The sequence below is a fragment of the Zea mays genome, chromosome 2, assembly GCF_902167145.1.
Source record: "Zea mays cultivar B73 chromosome 2, Zm-B73-REFERENCE-NAM-5.0, whole genome shotgun sequence".
Taxonomy (NCBI): domain Eukaryota; kingdom Viridiplantae; phylum Streptophyta; class Magnoliopsida; order Poales; family Poaceae; genus Zea; species Zea mays.
In genome coordinates, this window is record NC_050097.1 from 89,307 (window position 1) to 111,629 (window position 22,323).

Sequence of the window (22,323 nt, forward strand, 5' to 3'; positions counted from 1 at the left end):
ACCTAGCCCTGTGACGGAGACTATCAATGAATTATGCAGCGCAACGAACGCGCCCAAGAAAGTGTCTTTGATACCAACTGTAATACCCGTGGCTGCGGCGATCGCCGGCGACATGAGAGACAGTGGATCGGCGAGCACGAGCGCAGAGATGTGCGAGCCAAGTTGAGCAGAGCGCTCAGATATTTCTTTTCCTTTTATTTCTTGATGTCTTTATCCACAACTCTCAGGGTTTAACTAGTGACCGCACTCCTTATAATACAAGCCCACATGGCACCCACCATCACGATACATGGATACATCCTGTTGGCACACATGCCACCCCTTTCCTATTCACCATCCGGCACCACGGTTGTGACATGCTGCTGCCTTGCAGGCCGGGACCTCAGCTCGGCCGGCTGGCGGCTGCACGGCGTCGTCTATGGCGGCCACGGACGCGTCTGCACCGACTCTCGCAGGAGGTTTTAACTTCTTGTGTATCAGCATGGCCTTCAATTCTTCACTTTGCTTTTTGCTTTGTTTGGCAGCTATACCATACAGATAAGAGATAGGCACACATCCTCTCGCGTACACCATCCGAAAATAAATAACGACGAGGGGGAAGTATTTTTCTATCTCAAAAACTACAGATGGGTCGCCATCTTAGTGCTCCACCCGAACGAATGACCAACGCCAGTCATTAAAGAAACCAGGAACACGCCTGCTATCAGATCAACACAAGGCACAGCTGACACATATATTCTTCTGTACAAATAATAATGCGGCTAAACAAGGATTGGGGAGAACACAAGCAATGCTAACGCTAACAGGGCCTCCAGATCTTTTTTATTTTTATTATTTTGTATTTTACATAGAAGAGCAGCACATCCTTGCTGCGGGCGGTACCAAACTATCAAGCACGTTCTTGTTTCCCCTCGAATAAATTGCCTAGCAGCAGCTCGAGTTGCTCGGGAGTGTGCTTCACGTATTTCCCAGGTGCTTTGCTATTCTCAATGAGAGGCCTACAGATCATCAAGAAACAGAATGTTTATGCAGCATGAACGTGAAACCACAAGGAACAGTGCAGGAATCTTTCACAAAGTACGTTAACTTTCACTGCTTACAACAAGTAACGAGGAGTCAGAGCAGCGTACCCAAAACGTTTTATGAATGATCGGTAGGCAGGCAACAGGATTTCAGCGACCGCGAGTCTTAGTGACTCGCGCAGCTCAGTGTCTGGAACGGACCAGCCACATTGCTTGTGGTAGATCTCTTCGAACAACACATTGAAAGACCTGAATCTGATAGCACCATAGGCAACAATAATACATCAGAACCTGTACGAGAAAGCAGACCTCAAATAATTATCGTATCAGAATCAGACTGACCTCTCCTTCACAGCTGTTCTTGAAGCTCCACTGCTATTGCCACCATCACTTCCTACATGACCACTACCACCTGATGAAGTCAAACCTTGACCAGAGAGGCATTGCAACACCTGTAACATCAGACCAAATAAGGTTGTCCACATGGATAGTATGTACATCTACTAGTTTCATTTTCCAAGTGATATTATCGTATTGCATGTACAAACAGGCCAGGTGGTGTTTCCTGGTAGAATCCTACATCCCGATATAATCTTATGCCTAAACAATTGCCTACTCAGTCAGGAACAAGTACTAGATACTACATGGCAGTTGTTGCAATGATTAGGTCAATTCCATTATGCATCAGAGGTGCTAAGTTTATGACCAACAATGTATCTGGAAGCCTACTTCAAATGTGTTTGGACATGTAGGTAGTGTCTAGTGAGAATATCTATTTAGTGAGGTCGAGTAATCCTAAAAAAAAGGAAAGATATCAATATCCAAGGAAAAATAACCAGAGATCCAGAGCATGGATACCTTCGCCCAAGCAATCCTTCTATACTGATTGGCATTTTGTTGTACAATCCTTCGGTGCCTTTGAATCCAGTCATCACCCAACAAATCTTTGGCTTCTGATCTGAGTGACAGAAAAGAGAGTATAAGGTAGTACACACACTATTGTTACTTTCTTCCTAGCATTACTTGGTATAAGAACATACCTGCGGACAGATTTGACAATATAGTGAATGTTATTCATCAAAAATATGTGCATCAATGCAGGATCCTTGTATTGTTTTGCTTTTGCTTCTAAATTATTTTGTAAGGCTTGCATGATTTTCATTGTTACAGCTGCCAGCTCAGAACCTGTCCCATCTTCCTTGAACTCCTGGAAAAGCTGCTTTAGAGTTGACTGGTAGCTGCACAGACATCAACAGTGCCTGTCAGTTTTTTCGACTTTTATGCTTGCATATGTGCCTGGGGTGTTGAAAGAGGCTAACATGAAAATCATTTGTGATTTATGCCAAAAGGGTCTTAACAAGAATGGTGCATAAGAAGTTCACCTACAACTACCATGCTACAAATGAGTGTTGTTCTGGTCATCAAAAACAGTGCAACATGGGGAAAAAATGTGGCTCTTGGCGAATCAGGAGGCTACACATAAGAAATGACACATGGTGGAAATAATTGCATAAGATGCATAACTAGAAAGAACAGTCCATAATTAGAAAAGGAAAGGCACATGGATAAGGACAAATCTTGTACACCTATTCATTTATAACAACACATAAATTGCATGCGGATTTGATTAGATACTTACTCAAACAAAAACTTAACATAGTTGATCACATAGCTTGTTAAAGGATGAACTGTTCCATCAGTATGAATATTCTTTGTTGCATCCTTTTCAACAGCTTCTTCAAAATCACTGAAAGTCTTTTGTGCTGTTTGTGCTAAGCATTTTGTTAAACTCAGTGCAGAGTCGCGCATTTGCGAACCTGATTCTCCAACGAAAATGGTATCAATCTAAAAAATCAACAACAAAATGAAGCTTTAAGTCCTTCTATAAACAAAATATTCACCAATCTAAAGTACATTTATGTACTTTCTTACATATCTTAAACAGAACAAAATTAACTTGATACTCTACAATTCTCCAGATTCTGTACAATTAAAAGTAAAAGTGCACTTTTTAAAGAAAATTCAGACAAGAATTTTGCCATGTGGGAGACTGAGTTAAAACTTAATACCTTAAGATCATTTTTTTGGGGGGGGGGGGGGGGGGGGAGTGGAGTGGGGGGAAATCACATGGTCCAACTCATGGCTAACAGATGGTAGTGAACTGTATGTTGGAAAACCAGTACTATAATAATCAAACCAAACAGGGTTGGCAGAGACCCTTATCAGCAGCATTTTACACCCCTAACTGTGGCACGCGGACACTCATGTTACTTGAATATATACAACAAGTTGTAAATTAGGGTCAGCATAACTACCCCAGATCTGAGGTAATGTTACATGTGATACCCAGCATGCCCCCCCCCCCCCCCCCCCCCCCCAAGGCTGTACGCTCCTCTCGTGCAGCCAACCCACCCTTGAAGGCGCCAGAATCCTCCCTGCTCGTTTCTCCTTCCCCTGCTCCGGTGGGTAGGTCCAAGGCCCGGAGATGGTGTGACTCTAGCCCCACGCCTGTATTCAGTGCTAGTGCAACCAGAGCGTACTCCTAACGTGAAGCACTCTCTTCCTCATAGGCTACTGGCAACGGCGATGGCTGGCAGGTGTACGAGAGCCGCCGGTCCCGCCGCCAGAGTTTCTGTCCCTCAACATGGCCTCACCATCTAGTCCCCATCGATCCCAAGTGGAGGTGGTTCAACTGCATGTCAGCATCTAACCGTGCTACTAGCTACCGCCCCTGCACCCGCTATTTCCGTTGCCGGGCCCCTGGCCACTGCATAGCAAACTGCCCAAGTAAAGTTGTTCCAGGGCACAGATTGGTGTTGAAAGGGAAATGTGCCCTTGGGCCATTTCTAAGTATTTTGGTGATTGAGTGCCAACTCAAGTGCTTAAATGTGAATTTATGCAATGGATGAATAAAGTGCAAATCTAGAGCAAAGGTATGTTTCTAAGTCTTAGTACATTGGTTTTGTGTACTAATATACTTGTCTAAGTATTAGAAACAGGAAGAAGAAGAAGAGAAGAAAGTTGGCTGTGTACAGCCAACAGGCTGTTTCGGTCTGGGGCACCGGACTGTCCGGTGGTGCACCGGACAGTGTCCGGTGGTGCACCGGACAGTGTCCGGTGCGCCAGGCTGCCTCGGCCGAAGAGGCTGCTCTCGGGTTTTTCTCCGGCGACTTCGGCTAAAATTCACCGGACTGTCCGGTGTGCACCGGACTGTCCGGTGAGCCAACGGTCGGCCGGGCCAACGGTCGGCCGCGCGATCGGTGCGCGACACGTGGCCGAGCCAACGGTCGGAAAGGTACACCGGACTGTCCGGTGTGCACCGGACATGTCCGGTGCGCCAACTGTGCGCAGATCTGCATCAGAAAGCAACGGTCGGATGAGCTTTTTATGGAAACAAATCGGGCACCGGACAGTGTCCGGTGTGCACCGGACTGTCCGGTGCGCCCGACGACAGAAGGCAAGGATAGCCTTCCAGATGTGTTCTCAACGGCTCCTAGCTGCCTTGGGGCTATAAAAGGGACCCCTAGGCGCATGGAGGAGAACACCAAGCATTCCTACAACCTTTCTAAGCACCAAGACATTCATCTAGCGCATTCGATTCATTGTGATAGCATATAGAGCTCTTGTGGAGTTGTGTACTCTTTGAGTTGTGTTGCGAGCTCTTATTGCTGCCTGTGTGCGTGTTGCTCTGATCTTTTGAAGTCTTGTGTGCGTTGCTCATTCCCTCCCTTGCTCCGTGATTCTCTGTGAACATCTTGTGTAAGGGCGAGAGGCTCCAAGTTGTGGAGATTCCTCGCAAACGGGATTGAGAAAAGAAAAGCAAGAACACCGTGGTATTCAAGTTGATCATTGGATCACTTGAGAGGAGTTGAGTGCAACTCTCGTCCGTTGGGACGCCACAACGTGGAGTAGGCAAGTTTTGTACTTGGCCGAACCACGGGATAACCACCGTGTCATCTCTGTGATTGATTTCTTGTGGTTATTGTGTTTTGACTCCTCTCTAGCCACTTGGCCATAATTGTGCTAACACTTAACAAGTTTTTGTGGCTTAAGTTTTGAAGTTTTACAGGATCACCTATTCACCCCCCCCCCTCTAGGTGCTCTCAATTGGTATCAGAACCGTTCTCTTCACAAAGGGACTTACCGCCCGAAGAGATGGATCCTAAGGGGAAGGGAATCGTGATCAACGACAAAGAGAAGGAATCCTTCGTCAACGAGCCGAAGGACGACAAGCCTACCGACTCCGGCTCAGGGCATAGACGGAAGGAAGGGAAAAAGAAGAAGACAAGGCGCATCAAGGAGATCATCTACTACGACGATAGTGATGAGTCTACTTCTTCCCAAAAGGATGATGACAACGACTACAAAAAGACGGTCAATTCGAACTTTTCATTTGATTATTCTCGTATTCAACATAGTTCGAATTCGCATTTGCTTTCCATTCCTCTTGGCAAACCCCCACACTTCGATGGGGAGGACTACGGATTTTGGAGTCACAAAATGCGTAGTCACTTATTCTCTCTCCATCCAAGCATATGGGAGATTGTGGAGAATGGAATGAAATTTGATAGCTCTGATAGCCCTATGCTTATAAATGAACAAATTCATAGAAATGCACAAGCTACTACTGTTCTCTTAGCGTCTTTGTGCAGGGAAGAGTACAATAAGGTGAGCGGATTGGACAATGCCAAGCAGATATGGGACACCCTCAAGATCTCTCACGAGGGGAACGACATCACCATGCTCACCAAGATGGAGTTGGTGGAGGGCGAGCTTGGTCGATTCGCTATGATAAGGGGAGAGGAGCCAACTCAAACTTACAACCGGCTCAAGACCCTTATCAACAAAATAAGGAGCTACGGAAGCACACGTTGGACGGATCACGACGTCGTCCGCCTAATGCTCAGGTCCTTTACCGTTCTTGATCCTCATCTCGTGAACAATGTTCGTGAGAATCCCAGGTACACGATGATGACGCCCGAGGAAGTACTTGGAAAATTCGTGAGCGGGCGGATGATGATCAAGGAGGCAAGATACGTCGACGACGCGTTGAACGGTCCACTCCACGAGCCTCAACCCATTGCTCTAAAGGCAACGAGGAGCAAGGAGTCGCTACCTAGCAAGGTTGCGCAAGTTGAGGCGGCCGGGCTCAATGATGAAGAGATGGCTCTCATCATCAAACGCTTCAAGACGGTGCTGAAGGGTCACAAGGGGCAGCCAAGCAAGACCAAGACGAAGGGGAAGCGCTCATGCTTCAAGTGCGGTAAGATTGGTCATTTTATTGCTAACTGCCCCGATAATGATAGTGACCAGGAAAAGGGAAACAAGAGGGAAAAGAAGAAGAATTACAAGAAGGCAAAGGGCGAGGCGCATCTAGGCAAGGAGTGGGACTCGGACTGCTCCTCGTCCGACTCCGACAACGAAGGACTCGCCGCTACCGCCTTCAACAAGTCATCCCTCTTCCCAAACGAGCATCACACTTGCCTTATGGCAAGGGAAAAGAAGGTAATCACTCGTAACGCTAGTATTAATGATTCTTCTAGTGATGAGTCGAGTGATGATGATGACATAGACTATTCTAGTTTGTTCAAGGGATTGGATAGAAATAAAATTGATAAAATCAATGAATTGATTGATGCATTGAATGAGAAGGATAAACTCTTAGAGAAACAAGAGGATTTATTGTATGAAGAGCATGATAAATTTGTAGAAGCTCAACGATCTCATGCTCTAGAAGTTAAAACAAATGAAATGCTTTCTTGTGAAATATCTTCTTGCCATGAGACAATTTCTAAATTAAAGAGCATTAATGATGACTTAAATGCTAAACTAGTAGAAGCAAATAGATCCAACTCTTGTGTTGAACATGTTGAAATTTGCACTAGGTGTAAGGATGTTGATATTAATGCGTGCAGTGAACACTTAGTCTCCATTTCAAAATTGAATGATGAATTAGCTAGTCTTAATACCCAACTTAAGACTAGCAAGAGTGAATTTGAAAAACTAAAATTTGCAAGGGATGCCTACACTATTGGTAGACACCCCTCAATTAAGGATGGGCTTGGCTTCAAGAGGGAAGCCAAGAACTTAACAAGCCATAAGACTCTCATCTCCACCAAGGAGAAAGGGAAGGCTCCTATGGCTAATAGTGTTAAGAAGAATCATGCTTTCATGTACTATGATAGGAGATATTCTAGAAATGCTTTTAGAGGTCATGATGTTTTTGATTCACATGCTTATGACTCTTATGCTATGACTGCTTCTAGTTCTCATGTTAAGCATGGTAGAAATGTACTTAGAAGAAATGTTGTTCATCAAATGCCTAGGAGAAATGTTGTTAGGAAAGTAGTGAATGAACCTTCCACAATTTATTGTGCTTTGAATGCTTCCTTTGCAATTTGTAGAAAGGATAAGAAAATTGTTGCTAGGAAGCTAGGGGCAAAATGCAAGGGAGACAAAACTTGCATTTGGGTCCCTAAGGATATTTGCACTAACCTTGTAGGACCCAACATGAGTTGGGTACCTAAGACCCAAGCCTAAATTTGCCTTGCAGGTTTATGCATCCGGGGGTTCAAGCTGGATTATTGATAGCGGATGCACAAACCATATGACGGGGGAGAAGAAGATGTTCACCTCCTACGTCAAGAATAAGGATTCCCAAGATTCAATCATATTCAGTGATGGGAATCAAGGCAAGGTAAAAGGGTTAGGTAAAATTGCAATTTCTAATGAGCACTCTATCTCTAATGTGTTTTTAGTAGAGTCTCTTGGTTATAATTTGCTATCTGTTAGTCAATTATGCAACATGGGGTATAACTGTATATTTACAAATGTAGATGTGTCTGTCTTTAGAAGAAGTGATGGTTCACTAGCTTTTAAGGGTGTATTAGACGGCAAACTTTATTTAGTTGATTTTGCAAAAGAAGAGGCCGGTCTAGATGCATGCTTAATAGCTAAGACTAGCATGGGCTGGTTGTGGCATCGCCGCTTAGCACATGTGGGGATGAAGAACCTTCACAAGCTTCTAAAGGGAGAACACGTGATAGGTTTAACTAACGTACAATTCGAAAAAGATAGACCTTGTGCAGCTTGTCAGGCAGGTAAACAGGTGGGAGGAACGCATCACAGCAAGAATGTGATGACCACATCAAGACCCCTGGAGCTGCTACATATGGATCTCTTCGGACCCGTCGCCTATCTAAGCATAGGGGGAAGTAAGTATGGTTTAGTTATTGTTGATGACTTTTCCCGCTTCACTTGGATGTTCTTCTTGCAGGATAAGTCTGAAACCCAAGGGACCCTCAAGCGCTTCCTCAGGAGAGCTCAAAATGAGTTTGAGCTCAAGGTAAAGAAGATAAGGAGCGACAATGGGTCCGAGTTCAAGAACCTTCAAGTAGAAGAGTTCCTTGAAGAAGAAGGGATCAAGCACGAGTTCTCCGCTCCCTACACACCACAGCAAAATGGTGTGGTAGAGAGGAAGAACAGGACGCTCATCGATATGGCGAGGACGATGCTAGGAGAGTTCAAGACCCCCGAGTGCTTTTGGACGGAAGCCGTGAACACGGCTTGCCACGCCATCAACAGGGTCTACCTTCATCGACTACTAAAGAAGACGTCGTATGAGCTACTAACCGGTAACAAACCCAATGTATCTTACTTTCGTGTATTTGGGAGCAAGTGCTACATTCTAGTTAAGAAAGGTAGAAATTCTAAGTTTGCTCCCAAAGCTGTAGAAGGGTTTTTGTTAGGTTATGACTCAAATACAAAGGCGTATAGAGTCTTCAACAAATCATCGGGTTTGGTTGAAGTCTCTAGCGACGTTGTATTTGATGAGACTAATGGCTCTCCAAGAGAGCAAGTTGTTGATTGTGATGATGTAGATGAAGAAGATGTTCCGACGGCTGCTATACGAACCATGGCGATTGGAGAAGTGCGGCCACAGGAACAAGATGAACGAGATCAACCTTCTTCCTCAACTATGGTGCATCCCCCAACCGAAGGTGACGTACAGGTACCTCAAGTGGAGGCGATTGATCAAGGGGGAGCACAAGGTGATCAAGTGATGGAGGAAGAAGCGCAACCGGCACCTCCAACCCAAGTTCGAGCGATGATTCAAAGGGATCATCCCGTCGACCAAATTCTGGGTGATATTAGCAAGGGAGTAACTACTCGATCTCGATTAGTTAATTTTTGTGAGCATTACTCCTTTGTCTCTTCTATTGAGCCTTTCAGGGTAGAGGAGGCCTTGCTAGATCCGGACTGGGTATTAGCCATGCAGGAGGAGCTTAACAACTTCAAGCGCAATGAAGTTTGGACACTGGTGCCTCGTCCGAAGCAAAATGTTGTGGGAACCAAGTGGGTGTTCCGCAACAAACAGGACGAGCACGGGGTGGTGACGAGGAACAAGGCTCGACTTGTGGCAAAAGGTTATGCCCAAGTCGCAGGTTTGGACTTTGAGGAGACTTTTGCTCCTGTGGCTAGGCTAGAGTCAATTCGTATCTTGCTAACATATGCCGCTCACCATTCTTTCAGGTTGTACCAAATGGATGTGAAGAGCGCTTTCCTCAACGGGCCAATCAAGGAGGAGGTGTACGTGGAGCAACCCCCTGGCTTCGAGGATGAACGGTACCCCGATCATGTGTGTAAGCTCTCTAAGGCGCTCTATGGACTTAAGCAAGCCCCAAGAGCATGGTATGAATGCCTTAGAGACTTTCTACTTGCTAATGCTTTCAAGGTTGGGAAAGCCGATCCAACTCTTTTTACAAAGACATGTGATGGTGATTTGTTTGTATGCCAAATTTATGTTGATGACATAATATTTGGTTCTACTAACCAAAAGTCTTGTGAAGAGTTTAGCAGGGTGATGACGCAGAAATTCGAGATGTCGATGATGGGCGAGTTGAACTACTTCCTTGGATTCCAAGTGAAGCAACTCAAGGACGGCACCTTCATCTCCCAAACGAAGTACACGCAAGATCTGCTAAAGCGGTTTGGGATGAAGGACGCCAAGCCCGCAAAGACGCCGATGGGAACCGACGGACACACCGACCTCAACAAAGGAGGTAAGTCCGTTGATCAAAAAGCATACCGGTCAATGATAGGGTCATTACTTTACTTATGTGCTAGTAGACCGGATATTATGGTTAGCGTATGCATGTGTGCTAGATTTCAATCCGATCCTAAGGAATGTCACTTAGTGGCGGTGAAGCGAATCCTTAGATATTTAGTTGCTACGCCTTGCTTCGGGCTCTGGTATCCAAAGGGGTCTACCTTTGACTTGGTTGGATACTCAGATTCCGACTATGCTGGATGTAAGGTCGATAGGAAGAGCACATCGGGGACGTGCCAATTCTTAGGAAGGTCCCTGGTGTCGTGGAACTCTAAGAAACAAACTTCCGTTGCCCTATCCACCGCTGAGGCCGAGTACGTTGCCGCAGGACAGTGTTGCGCGCAACTACTTTGGATGAGGCAAACCCTCCGGGACTTTGGCTACAATCTGAGCAAAGTCCCACTCCTATGTGATAATGAGAGTGCTATCCGCATGGCGGAAAATCCTGTTGAGCACAGCCGCACAAAGCACATAGACATCCGGCATCACTTTTTGAGAGACCACCAGCAAAAGGGAGATATCGAAGTGTTTCATGTTAGCACCGAGAACCAGCTAGCCGATATCTTCACTAAGCCTCTAGATGAGAAGACCTTTTGCAGGTTGCGTAGTGAGCTAAATGTCTTAGATTCGCGGAACCTGGATTGAATTGTAGCATACATGTATTTATGCTTTTGATCATGTTCCTTTTTTGCATTTTTGTTGCTTATTGTGGTGCTCAAGTTGTACAAACACTCCCTGGACCTCACAAGTCCGTTGCACAGTGATGCACATGTTTAGGGGGAGATGTGTTACAACTTGACCCTTTGAGACTAACCATGTGCTTGAGTTTGATGATTTAGTCTCGAAGGAGGATTGAAAGGGAAAAGGTGGACTTGGACCATGAAAGACTTCCACTGCACTCCGATGAGAGGGTAACTCATTCCAAGTTCATCTTATGAACTCTTATTGCCATTTGATCTTAATTGAAGATTTTGGTGAGGCAATGGGGTTAAAGGGCCAAGATTGATCCCGTTTTGGTGCTTGATGCCAAAGGGGGAGAAAATAAAGGCCAAAGTGATAAATGGATCAGCTACCACTTGAGAGATTTTGAAAATAGTAGAATAGAGTTTTTGTTTTGTCAAAAGCTTTTGTCTCTTATTGTCTCTATTGTCAAAAGTTGGTCTCTTGTGGGGAGAAGTGTTGATTATGGGAAATAGGGGGAGTTTTTGAACTCTTTGATCAATCTCTTTTGGAATGACTCTCTTTATGCTTCAACATGTGTGTTTGACTTAGAGATAGAGATTTGAGTTTGATTTGCAAAAACAAACCAAGTGGTGGCAAAGGATGATCCATATATGCCAAAATTGAATCAAAACCAATTTGAGTTTTTATTTGAAGTGATTTTACACTTGTTCTAGTTGCTTTATGTTGTGTTGGCATAAATCACCAAAAAGGGAGAGATTGAAAGGGAAATGTGCCCTTGGGCCATTTCTAAGTATTTTGGTGATTGAGTGCCAACTCAAGTGCTTAAATGTGAATTTATGCAATGGATGAATAAAGTGCAAATCTAGAGCAAAGGTATGTTTCTAAGTCTTAGTACATTGGTTTTGTGTACTAATATACTTGTCTAAGTATTAGAAACAGGAAGAAGAAGAAGAGAAGAAAGTTGGCTGTGTACAGCCAACAGTGTCCGGTGCGCCAGGCTGCCTCGGCCGAAGAGGCTGCTCTCGGGTTTTTCTCCGGCGACTTCGGCTAAAATTCACCGGACTGTCCGGTGTGCACCGGACTGTCCGGTGAGCCAACGGTCGGCCGGGCCAACGGTCGGCCGCGCGATCGGTGCGCGACACGTGGCCGAGCCAACGGTCGGAAAGGTACACCGGACTGTCCGGTGTGCACCGGACATGTCCGGTGCGCCAACTGTGCGCAGATCTGCATCAGAAAGCAACGGTCGGATGAGCTTTTTATGGAAACAAATCGGGCACCGGACAGTGTCCGGTGTGCACCGGACTGTCCGGTGCGCCCGACGACAGAAGGCAAGGATAGCCTTCCAGATGTGTTCTCAACGGCTCCTAGCTGCCTTGGGGCTATAAAAGGGACCCCTAGGCGCATGGAGGAGAACACCAAGCATTCCTACAACCTTTCTAAGCACCAAGACATTCATCTAGCGCATTCGATTCATTGTGATAGCATATAGAGCTCTTGTGGAGTTGTGTACTCTTTGAGTTGTGTTGCGAGCTCTTATTGCTGCCTGTGTGCGTGTTGCTCTGATCTTTTGAAGTCTTGTGTGCGTTGCTCATTCCCTCCCTTGCTCCGTGATTCTCTGTGAACATCTTGTGTAAGGGCGAGAGGCTCCAAGTTGTGGAGATTCCTCGCAAACGGGATTGAGAAAAGAAAAGCAAGAACACCGTGGTATTCAAGTTGATCATTGGATCACTTGAGAGGAGTTGAGTGCAACTCTCGTCCGTTGGGACGCCACAACGTGGAGTAGGCAAGTTTTGTACTTGGCCGAACCACGGGATAACCACCGTGTCATCTCTGTGATTGATTTCTTGTGGTTATTGTGTTTTGACTCCTCTCTAGCCACTTGGCCATAATTGTGCTAACACTTAACAAGTTTTTGTGGCTTAAGTTTTGAAGTTTTACAGGATCACCTATTCACCCCCCCCTCTAGGTGCTCTCAGGTGTGGCGACGGGTTGTTGCTTTTCCGAGTCTGGTCATTCCAATGGCTGCCACACCTACCAGAGGACTGGTTCGGGGTGATGCTGGTGTGGTTGACACGCTTGGTGGTAGTGGCAGGCGGCCACGTAGGTATTGTTCTCGATGGCGTCATTCTTCAGGCTCTGGTGTCCTTCCCTCGCCAACTCATTAGGCTCTTCAGACAGGGTCTCTGGCCCTGAGCCCACTGGTGCAGAGGATGCTAGTCGGAGGCCTCGGTGGTTTCTAGCCCAAGGAAGCCATCTCGGGTCTGCTTGCTCAGAGGCATGGTTTAGCTTTTGATTCTGTGTTTTTTCAGCGCGTTTCACAAGTGGAATTCCTACTCCTCCAGGACAAGGCTAGTAGGCTACGGTGGCTCATGTGTCCAACAGGGGGCAGCAGGTGATTGCTCCATCTTTCCGGTTGCACTTGGCTAAATGGTCCCGTTTTTCAGGCTGTCGATGTCAAGATCAGGGGCATCCCTGCCTATGCCTGGGATAAAGAGACGACAGACAGGATAGCTCTTCTCCTACGACACGTGCCTGATCAGTGAGGATTATTAGACCAGGGATTGATGCTCAGCGTGATGTGTTCCAGTTTCGTGCTTGGTGCCATGGCGTGAGCTCATCCCTAGTGCTATGAATCTCATCATCGAAGAGCCACACGTCCCAAAAGGGAAGGAGCTGCTACCTTTGGGGGCTTTCATATCTAATTCTGATTTCAACATCCTTGACGGTTCAGCCGTCGAATTTGGAGGATCCGCCTCTGCCTCCGGCTGCCAGAGGGCAGAGCAGCAGAAGGTGGTGACAGCGGCACGACTCCTTGGACGGAGGCCTGGCGCCTGGGCTGTGCAACGGCTCGTCTTTGACGGCAGGCGCTTCACGTGCTCCAGTCCATTCCTTCCGGGACCAAGTTTGGGGGTCTTGGAGTTCATGACCTTGAGCAGCTGGGTTAGGCTTTATGGATTCGTTGGCTCTGGCTGCTCAAGACACTAAGACAGACCCCCTCACGGCTGTGAACTGGTTTGCCTATTTGAGTGCCTAAAAACGCACAGGATTTCTTTGATGTGGCAGTTGTTACTATTGGGAATGGGGATTCAAAAAGGTTTTGGGCTGATGGATGGTTAGAGGGTAAAATTATGGCATAGTTAGGGGGTGTTTGAATGCACTAAAACTAATAGTTAGCTGCTAAAATTAGCCGAGACATCCAAACAGTCTAGCTAATAGTTAGCTAGATAATTCCACTAGCAATTTTTAGCCAACTAACTATTATCTCTAGTGCATTCAAACACCCCCTTAGCCCCTAACCTCCTCAAAGTGATATCCCTCCCAGGATTGTGAAAAGGCGTACAGTTAGCCAGGCAATCAGCAACAGATGTTGGGTTTCAGATATTAAGGGAGCGCTAACTCTGCAGGTTCTTCTTGAGTACCTCATCATCTGGGATCTGGTGGACAGAACTGATTTACAGCCGGACATCCCAGATCAGCGTTGTTGGAAGTTATCTTCCTCCAGCCTATGACCCTGTTTGGGACAGCTGCTGCTTGTTGAAAAAGCAGCTTATCTGATAAGCTGGTAAAAAGCAGCTTCTGCTTGTTGGCTGCTTTTAGGTAGTGTTTGGTTGGAGAGCCAAGTAGAACGGAACCGTTCTGTTCCAGTTTTGTTGTTGTTTGGTTACAAAGTAACTAGAACGGAATGGCTCCAATTAGGGAATATTCTCCTCAGATCCGGAACCATTCCGCTCCAAAAAATCAATGGAACGGAGCCGCTCCGTTCCAATCCCGCTCTCACAGTCACGCTCCGTTCCGTTCACTCTGCAACCAAACAAAAAACAGAACCGCTCCGTTCCAGATTACCAAACACAGAACAGAGCGGCTCCGTTCCTAGAATCAGGGATGGAACGGCTCCGTTCTACTTGGCTCCTCAACCAAACACTACCTTAGTTCATTTTGAGAAGCAGCTGAACTGATAAGCTGCTGCAGAAGCTGCCTGTTTGGCAGGACTTCAGCTTAAATTTGTGAAGAAGCTGAAAATAAGTTGTGCCAAACAGGGCCTATATAGCAGCAAGTTGCCCTATCTTACAATGTTCTCAAGGTCCATTAAGTTCTCCCCTTGGAAGAGGATCAGGAATTGTTGGGTTCCCTCAAATTGCAAATTTTCCATGTGGTTGGCTGTTAACAACCGCTATTGGACATCTGACCGCCTAGCTAAACGTGGCCTGCCACATCAACCAGCATGCCCTTTTTGTGACCAATTAGAGGAAACAATTAACCATATACTCACCTCTTGTGTGCTATCCAGAGAGGCCTGGGCTTAGGTTTTCAGAAATCTCAATTTAGCTGCCGTGCAGCAGCCTAATTCCTCTAGTCCCTTTATTTCTTGGTGGAGGCAGACCACTAGAGCTCTCCTGATCTTCGTAAAGGCTTCAATTCTCCAGTTATGTTGGTCTCCTGTGAGCTTTGTAAGCTTAGAAACGCTTGTGTTTTTGAGGGGTGTCGCCCTTGATGTTCAGATTATTCTTCTCTCGGTAGCAGGGGAAGGCCCTTTGTGTTCTCAGGCAGGGGCTACTGGCCTACAGGAGCTCCTCCTGAGGAGTGAGGACTGCTGTCCCCAGGCTGTAGTTGGTCATCGACTGTTAGCCTTGCAGTGTATTTTTGGGTTTGTGGTGTTAATCTACATGATGTGCTCGAGAGGTTTCTGAACCTCTCTTTGGATTTGTTTTACTGTCTTAATGAAATGACACACAGCCTGTGTTGTTCGAGAAAAAAAATATGTAGCAGTGTTTTACAAGTCAGATGCAATGTCATCGATACAAGTGGGCCAAACACTAACAGGAACTGCAGGATTTCTGATAACCAAAAATTTTAGGGACGGCTAAAGGATTTTAACACTCAGTTTAGCCCAAATGGACGTTGACTATAAGGGAAGCATGCAAAGTGTGCTGATATCGATGTGCACTAAAGAGAAATGGTTGGCAACTGAAATACGCCACTGTAGCTATGACAGAATCAGATATTTACCTCTGTTTGAAGCTCGCACATTATCTCGTACATGTCTAACAGAACAAAGAGTTTCTCTGGTGATCGTTTACTCATAGCAATAGCCTCTCCAAAACTGAGTAGTGTAGCCAAACTGTTCTTTGTTATTGCAGCAAAGCACTTATCCCTCAACGATTGACTGCACTCAAAAACTTGGTCGCAAAGTTGGCGCTCCCCAGCAAAAAGAAGTTTAACCTGTCTCAAGCAGAGGCAAATGTCACCAGAGCAATGCTATACCATAACAGAAGACCTGAGGGAGGGAGGGAAATTACTTACAGCAATTCGCATGAAATGAATCCAATTCCCTATTTTAGACTCCAAAATTTCCCACGGCATTTTCTGCACTTCATCTTTGCTAAGTTTTTCAACGCCCAAGTTCTTCAGACTTGATTCTAAAGCTGAAGAACGAGCTTCACTGCACATAAAAGAGAATATGCTTCACTAAGTCACTCCATCAGGTACAACTGTACTGCATCTCTTAGAGTCTTAGCAGACACAACAGGGGCACACAGAAACGAGAAAAGTTTTTTGCATGCCGATAACAATAGAAAGTGCAAAACTATCAGTGTAAATCATTGTACCTATATATTTCTGAGCATTGCTGTTGGCATCCAGCTTGAACCAACTGTTGTGCTAATTTAGAGAGTAGTGGAACAAACTTTGGCTCAATAAGAGCAGGAGGACTATATACAACAGCCTCTGGGTTTTGCTGATTCTCGGATGGGTTTTTCCCACCTTCGGGCTGAGATTCAGACGATGGTCGAAGTGTACTTGGAAGACAATCAAAAAGACGATCAGGCTCCATCGGTTTGCTGAAATCAGTTAGGAGGGTGCACAGCGCAAGGATTAGGTGTGTTTTAGATAGCAAAATGATCAATTACGAATTAATAATGAGACACAAACCTGCGCTGGGATAATTGATTCTGGAATTCACCCTCCATCCTGACAAGGGCCTTAGAAAGGAGCGCGTTTACGTGGTTGAGCACCCCATCGCTACTACGGTAACTCCGATTTGAACTAAAGAAACGCTCAATACTTCTCAAGCGATCAACTGCATCTAGGAAACCTTGAAGGTTCTCATGCGGCCCCTTCTGTATTTCACGCTCTGCCTGTACATATAACAAGTGAAGTAAAGGACATGCTCACAAACAAAACAACCCATCACAAAATAAATAAATAAATAGATAGATAAAATACTACATCCATTAATTTTTTAGATTGCCATTTAGGTGATCAACAGGGTCTCGAACAAGCATGTTGGATCATTGCTTCTCACCACTGCTTTGCAAAGTTGGTACAAATTTGATGGCTTAATAGCATTTTTTTATGATAAATGCAATAATGGTTTAATCTGTGTTACTCACTCAGCCCATAAATTTACGTCATACTGTAGGATGAGAAAGTCTTCCATAGTATATTTTGACCATAGATTTCTCCTACGGTGCATTGTCAATTATTACAAAAACGAACATAATCTTAAAAGTAATTCCAATATGTTGCAACTTTCACGCAATAAACATGTATCTAATGTAGTGATTGTCGGTCAAATTTTGCAAAGGTTGGTTGGTTGTTGTTTCATTTCAACACAAATATGCTTTCACAATGGAGGGGCTACTGACCAAGTTCATAAACTAACTTTTACGGCTCTCATCGCATCTAATAATACAACCAATGTCCAAATTCGCTCCCAACTGTTGTTGTAGGCTAGATTAAACTGCAGGTCCGACTTGCAAGTACGCGGGGATGCACATAGCGTGAAACTCAATCGACGAGCATGGGAGGAGTGAAGTTAGGAGGAAGCACCTCTCGGGTCCTGTCGAACTGGGTGAGGATCACATCCGCGGAGCGCAGCGTGCGGTCGATGTTCTCGTGCGCGGTCCGAACGGCGTGCGTCCTCACCTGCGCCCAGACGAAGCAACGGCAGAAGCAGCAGCAGCATCAGAGCACCAATCCAGAGGCAGTGACGCGGGGAGCCCTAGCAGTAAGATCAAGAGAGACGAAGGCGGCGCCGAGCGAACGAGTGGGTGAGGAGGCGCACCTGGATGGGGCGCATGGCGGAGTCGAGCGCGGTGAGGCGGCTGTCGAAGGAGCCGAGTATGGAGACGACGGCGTCGGTGACCTGCTGGCTCTTCTGCAGCGACTCCCGCAGCAGCGCCGCGCGCTGCGCCAGGCTCTCCATCTCCACCGCCGCCACCCTCTCCCCGGACTCCGGACGCACAGAGAGACGGTTTCGAGGAGAGGCGGATGGATCTGGAGGAGGAGGGGGAGTGAAAGGGGGGCGGTTTCGCCGGTTTGGTTGCGCAGAGCGGACGACAAGGACAGGGTGGGTGTGGGAGAGCAGGGGGGGAGGACCCCACGGTGGCGCCCGGAGCAAGCGAGGGCGGCCGCGGGGGGAGCGAGCAGTAGCAAGCACACCCAATTGCACAAGAAGCAGTTGGCGTTGGCGTTGGCAAGTGAAAAGAGAGCGAGGAGAACGGAACGGGCTGCGGCGGCGGCGGCTGCGGGCTGCCTGTCTGTCCTCCTGCTGTCCAGCTTGGACCGACTGGCTGTGGAATATTCTCTTCTCACCGACATGGTCGTCCCGTCGCTCCCGGTTTTGTATAGGCGGGCGCAAAGTTTTACTTTTCTTTTACCATCCACCACGCTACGCTGTTTCGTTTACTATTTTTCCAAGGACTTTATGCGAGTGGTTTTACTGCTACGAAACGATCAACACAAGAAATAAAATTTGAGGAAACTTCTTTTTCTCGGAAAAATAAATAGGATGTATGCAAGAGTCAAGAGACATGAGTAGTTGAGAAAACTAATCCTAAAGCTAGCTAGGAGCAGAACCCTGCTTAGGGGCCAAGATACGGAAAGTTCTTGCTTCACGTGACTTTTCAAAGTCCACGCTCATGTAAAGTTGCCCATTGAGCAACGAAACCATCCATGTTCTCAACTCCCAAGGGGTTTTGAATTCAGCAATTTTCACCCAGATGAGATGATAATGCATTCCACATTTCCACTTCTTGACGAATAAGAGAAATTATCTAGATTTTTATCATTGTGGGCACATACGGCATAAGTAAAGTACTTAAAAAGAAGAGCTTCCAAGAGAGTGAGGGCATCGGAGAGCGATGTGTTGAATCTGGGCAGGCACGAATAGTTTAGGGATATTTGGACCACAGGATGTGTAATACCATATATTCTTTTGTTATCCATCGATTGATAAACCACAATACGAAGAATATTATAAGCTTATAACACAACTCAACGTCATGACCTTCTAACTTCTTTTTTACCTCTTGGTTTTGGTGGAAATTATAACCTCTTAGGTTGTAATCCACATACATGTCTTACCCTCCGTGTGGAGTGAATTCAACTAAATCCCTTAGATCCTAATATATAAGGCCCCTAACACTACCCTCTCTTTTTATAGTGCAAGTGAGAGAGAAGTTACATTAATCGGACCTTAGATTCGATCAACTAAGACCCATCTGAAAGCATATAGGTAATGATGGATCTAATGATGGGACGGGGTGGGGATCCAACCCTCACTAAAATTTAAAACATACATAGTATGGTCTCATGTGTATTTTATGGTTTTTATCGTTTATCGACATTTTAATATAACACTACTTCAATTTTTTTAATATAATATTATTTCAAACTATTATATATGTCTAATGTGAGTGGTTTAGTGAGATTATATTTTTGTAATGATTTAATTCATTCCCTTCTAAACTTTTTTCTAGCCACGTCCTAGCATATAAGCCTTAAGTGTTTTGGTGATTAATAAATAACATTATTGTGACTAATTGTGTTTTTAGAGGTAAATTTGAGTTAGGTCACAATAATGAACGGTGTTTTGGGCAATGTATGGTTCATATGCCCCTGCTTATGGAATTTGTTTGCGGGTTTTAGAAAGGACGAAGGGCAAGGTTAATGGTAGACTAGTTCTAAGTGTTGATAGACACTTAGAGTAGTTTAAGACTTTGTTGTTTCTTTAACCATACTATAAATGGGTTTGTGAACCAGTAGCTCGATCTATACAAGTCTAATGAGTTTAGTGTGGTGCACACTAGTTCTCTTTTGCTATAGGTGGCTTAGTAGATGCCCAAAACTAGTAAGGATCAAAACCTAATTCTAAAGTTTCAAAAATGAACAAGTTAAAAGGTTTTTTGAGGCATCTATGATACATGGTTATTAGACCATAGTAGTTCGACAATACAATGGGTCTGGTGGTTTATGTGATCAGACTCGTGAGTTTCAAGGATGTGTCGGACTAGTCCGACGACATGTGTAGGACCATACAGCGGAACGATTTTAGCTAAGGTTTTAGCTACATGGTCATTGGACTTTTGTGAACAATTGCTTCATAGCACCAAAGTGTATGGGGCTCCACCGAGCATTGCATAGTAAGAGTGCATCTAGCCCTCTTGTGGGTTTTGGTGATTTGGATAACAACACAATTAAATAATTGTCTAGTTTGCTAAGTGTTGAACAGGAAAGTTAAAGAAGCAATCATGATTCAAAATAGTCAAGAGGCAAAGTTTAATATGAAAATGTCTCATATACACGGATTTCTCATGATAGAAAAGTATAAAGGATCAACATTAAGCAATGATGGTGATATCCCATAGTCAAGGTCATTTGGATATATGGAGATGGGATATTTCATGAAGATCAAAAGACAAAAGACCATCTATTAGATAATCAGTTATTAAAGGATTCGATGTACACTAAAGAGATATGACTTAAGAAATGCTTGGTTAAATGGAGAAGCAAGTACTTGCACTTAGTCAAGTGACCAGTCAAGCCAGATAGAAGTAATACAAGGATGAGTGATCTTTGTTGATAGAGATTGAAGTAAATGAGAGGAAGTGTCAAGCCAAAATGAATAGGATGTAAGGAATCGTAAATTGGTTTGACCATAATGATGTTGGTCCATATATGTTTCTATGAGAATCAAACGGAAGCTTGACTAATCTTAACATTCATATCTAGCTAACATTCAATCAAGGTTCACAATATTGAGTAAATGAATTTTCAATGGATGCTCAATGTAATGTGACTTAGAGGCAGTATGATAATGTGAAGACAGGAAAGGGAAGGACTTCAAGGGGCTAAGCAAAAGAGAAGGTCAAGCGGATGGCTTGTGAACTGATGTATCAAGACTAAGGTGAATAAGAGAGTACTTGCAAGATATCGATTGTGAAAATCATACAGTGATGAAGAACACAACATTAGAATCAGATTGTGAAGAGTCATACATCTCTTGCCTCTCCAATTTCAAATCTTTGAAAAGAAATCTTTGGGTGAATGTAACACCCCAGGCGTTTATCATCTGCTCGACCACTAGTGCGGACGTTAACATGTGATAGCTGTGAATGTAAAGGTCACTAATTTTTAATCAACCTCGTTTATCACGATTTTGATATCGTGTCTGCCTCCGTCTGTCTAAATTTTTCCAAATCTATTTCTTTTAAAATTCAGCCTTTAGTAATCTTCGGAACATCGAATCCAGTATCGTTTGGGTTGAGCCCTCGACGTCTTGCCTAAACTATAATTTTTGAAATCAAATGTAGCTTCTTAAACTTCATTTGAAATTCTTTCACGCTTGCGTTGCACGTGTCTCTCTGTGGCCTGACATCGTGACGCATGTGGCGGGTGCTAACCGACGTCTGGACAGCGCCCAGTCTCTTGCCCCGTGAACGATGCGTGACGTCGCTACCGAAAGAATCACACTTTCGATGTCGCATTGATCTCGCTTATTTATTTCGCGATATGTCGAGTCTTGTGCCTGTTTAAAATTTATAGATTAAGAGAATACGAATTCGGAAGCCCGACCCACACTGATGATTTTTATCCCGAACAAACTAAACAGAACTCGACGACTAAAGTTTTTAGATATAAAGTAATTTAGTCCCTTCTCGTCAAGCGAGACATAGTGTCTGAAATCATGGTTGGTTTCCAGCAAATTATCCTCGACGGAAGGATTAGGTGTCGAGTTGCAGATGAAGTTATCTGATTTTAAGTCGTATGAAATATAGTTTAAAATATCGGTCTCAATCTCATTTGGCTCAGTCTGTTTGCATCTTATTCGAACACGATATTATCTGAGACAGAGAGATGAACGTTTGATTTTATTGTAGATAATACTAGATCCAAAATTATAATCCAATAATATTTTAGTTTAGTCCATTCTCATTGTGTCGACACCCTAATTCCAAAACCATATGAACCAGATTTGTAAAGATGTTTATTGTAAAAAATAATGGAGAAGATAAATCCAATTGTTGATTAAACCAACGTGTGACCCTCACCTCTATCCCCATCGCCAGCACTACTGCTGCGTGGCTCAAATTCCAGAATCGAGATCGTCATCCTCCCACGCGTCTCTCTCTCCCAGGCTTCAATCTTCAGCCGCCGCTTTTCTATTGGATATTTTTACTCACACCGTTCAACAGGTGCCTGAAAATCAGCCTCACGTCTCTTTCTCCC

General features: G+C 44.9%; 1 protein-coding gene across 1 annotated transcript; it reads right to left on the reverse strand.

Moving 5' to 3' along the window:
* Positions 1–678: 678 nt before the first annotated feature.
* LOC100501891 (uncharacterized) lies at positions 679–18,129 on the reverse strand. Its single transcript, NM_001196530.2, is given in 12 exon segments — positions 679–998; positions 1,131–1,277; positions 1,365–1,474; positions 1,881–1,980; positions 2,063–2,260; positions 2,662–2,867; positions 15,823–16,035; positions 16,117–16,255; positions 16,422–16,652; positions 16,744–16,949; positions 17,644–17,739; positions 17,879–18,129. Coding segments are annotated over 12 exon segments (1,896 nt in total). The 5' UTR covers positions 18,020–18,129; the 3' UTR covers positions 679–889.
* Between the last annotated feature and the right edge of the window lie 4,194 nt (positions 18,130–22,323).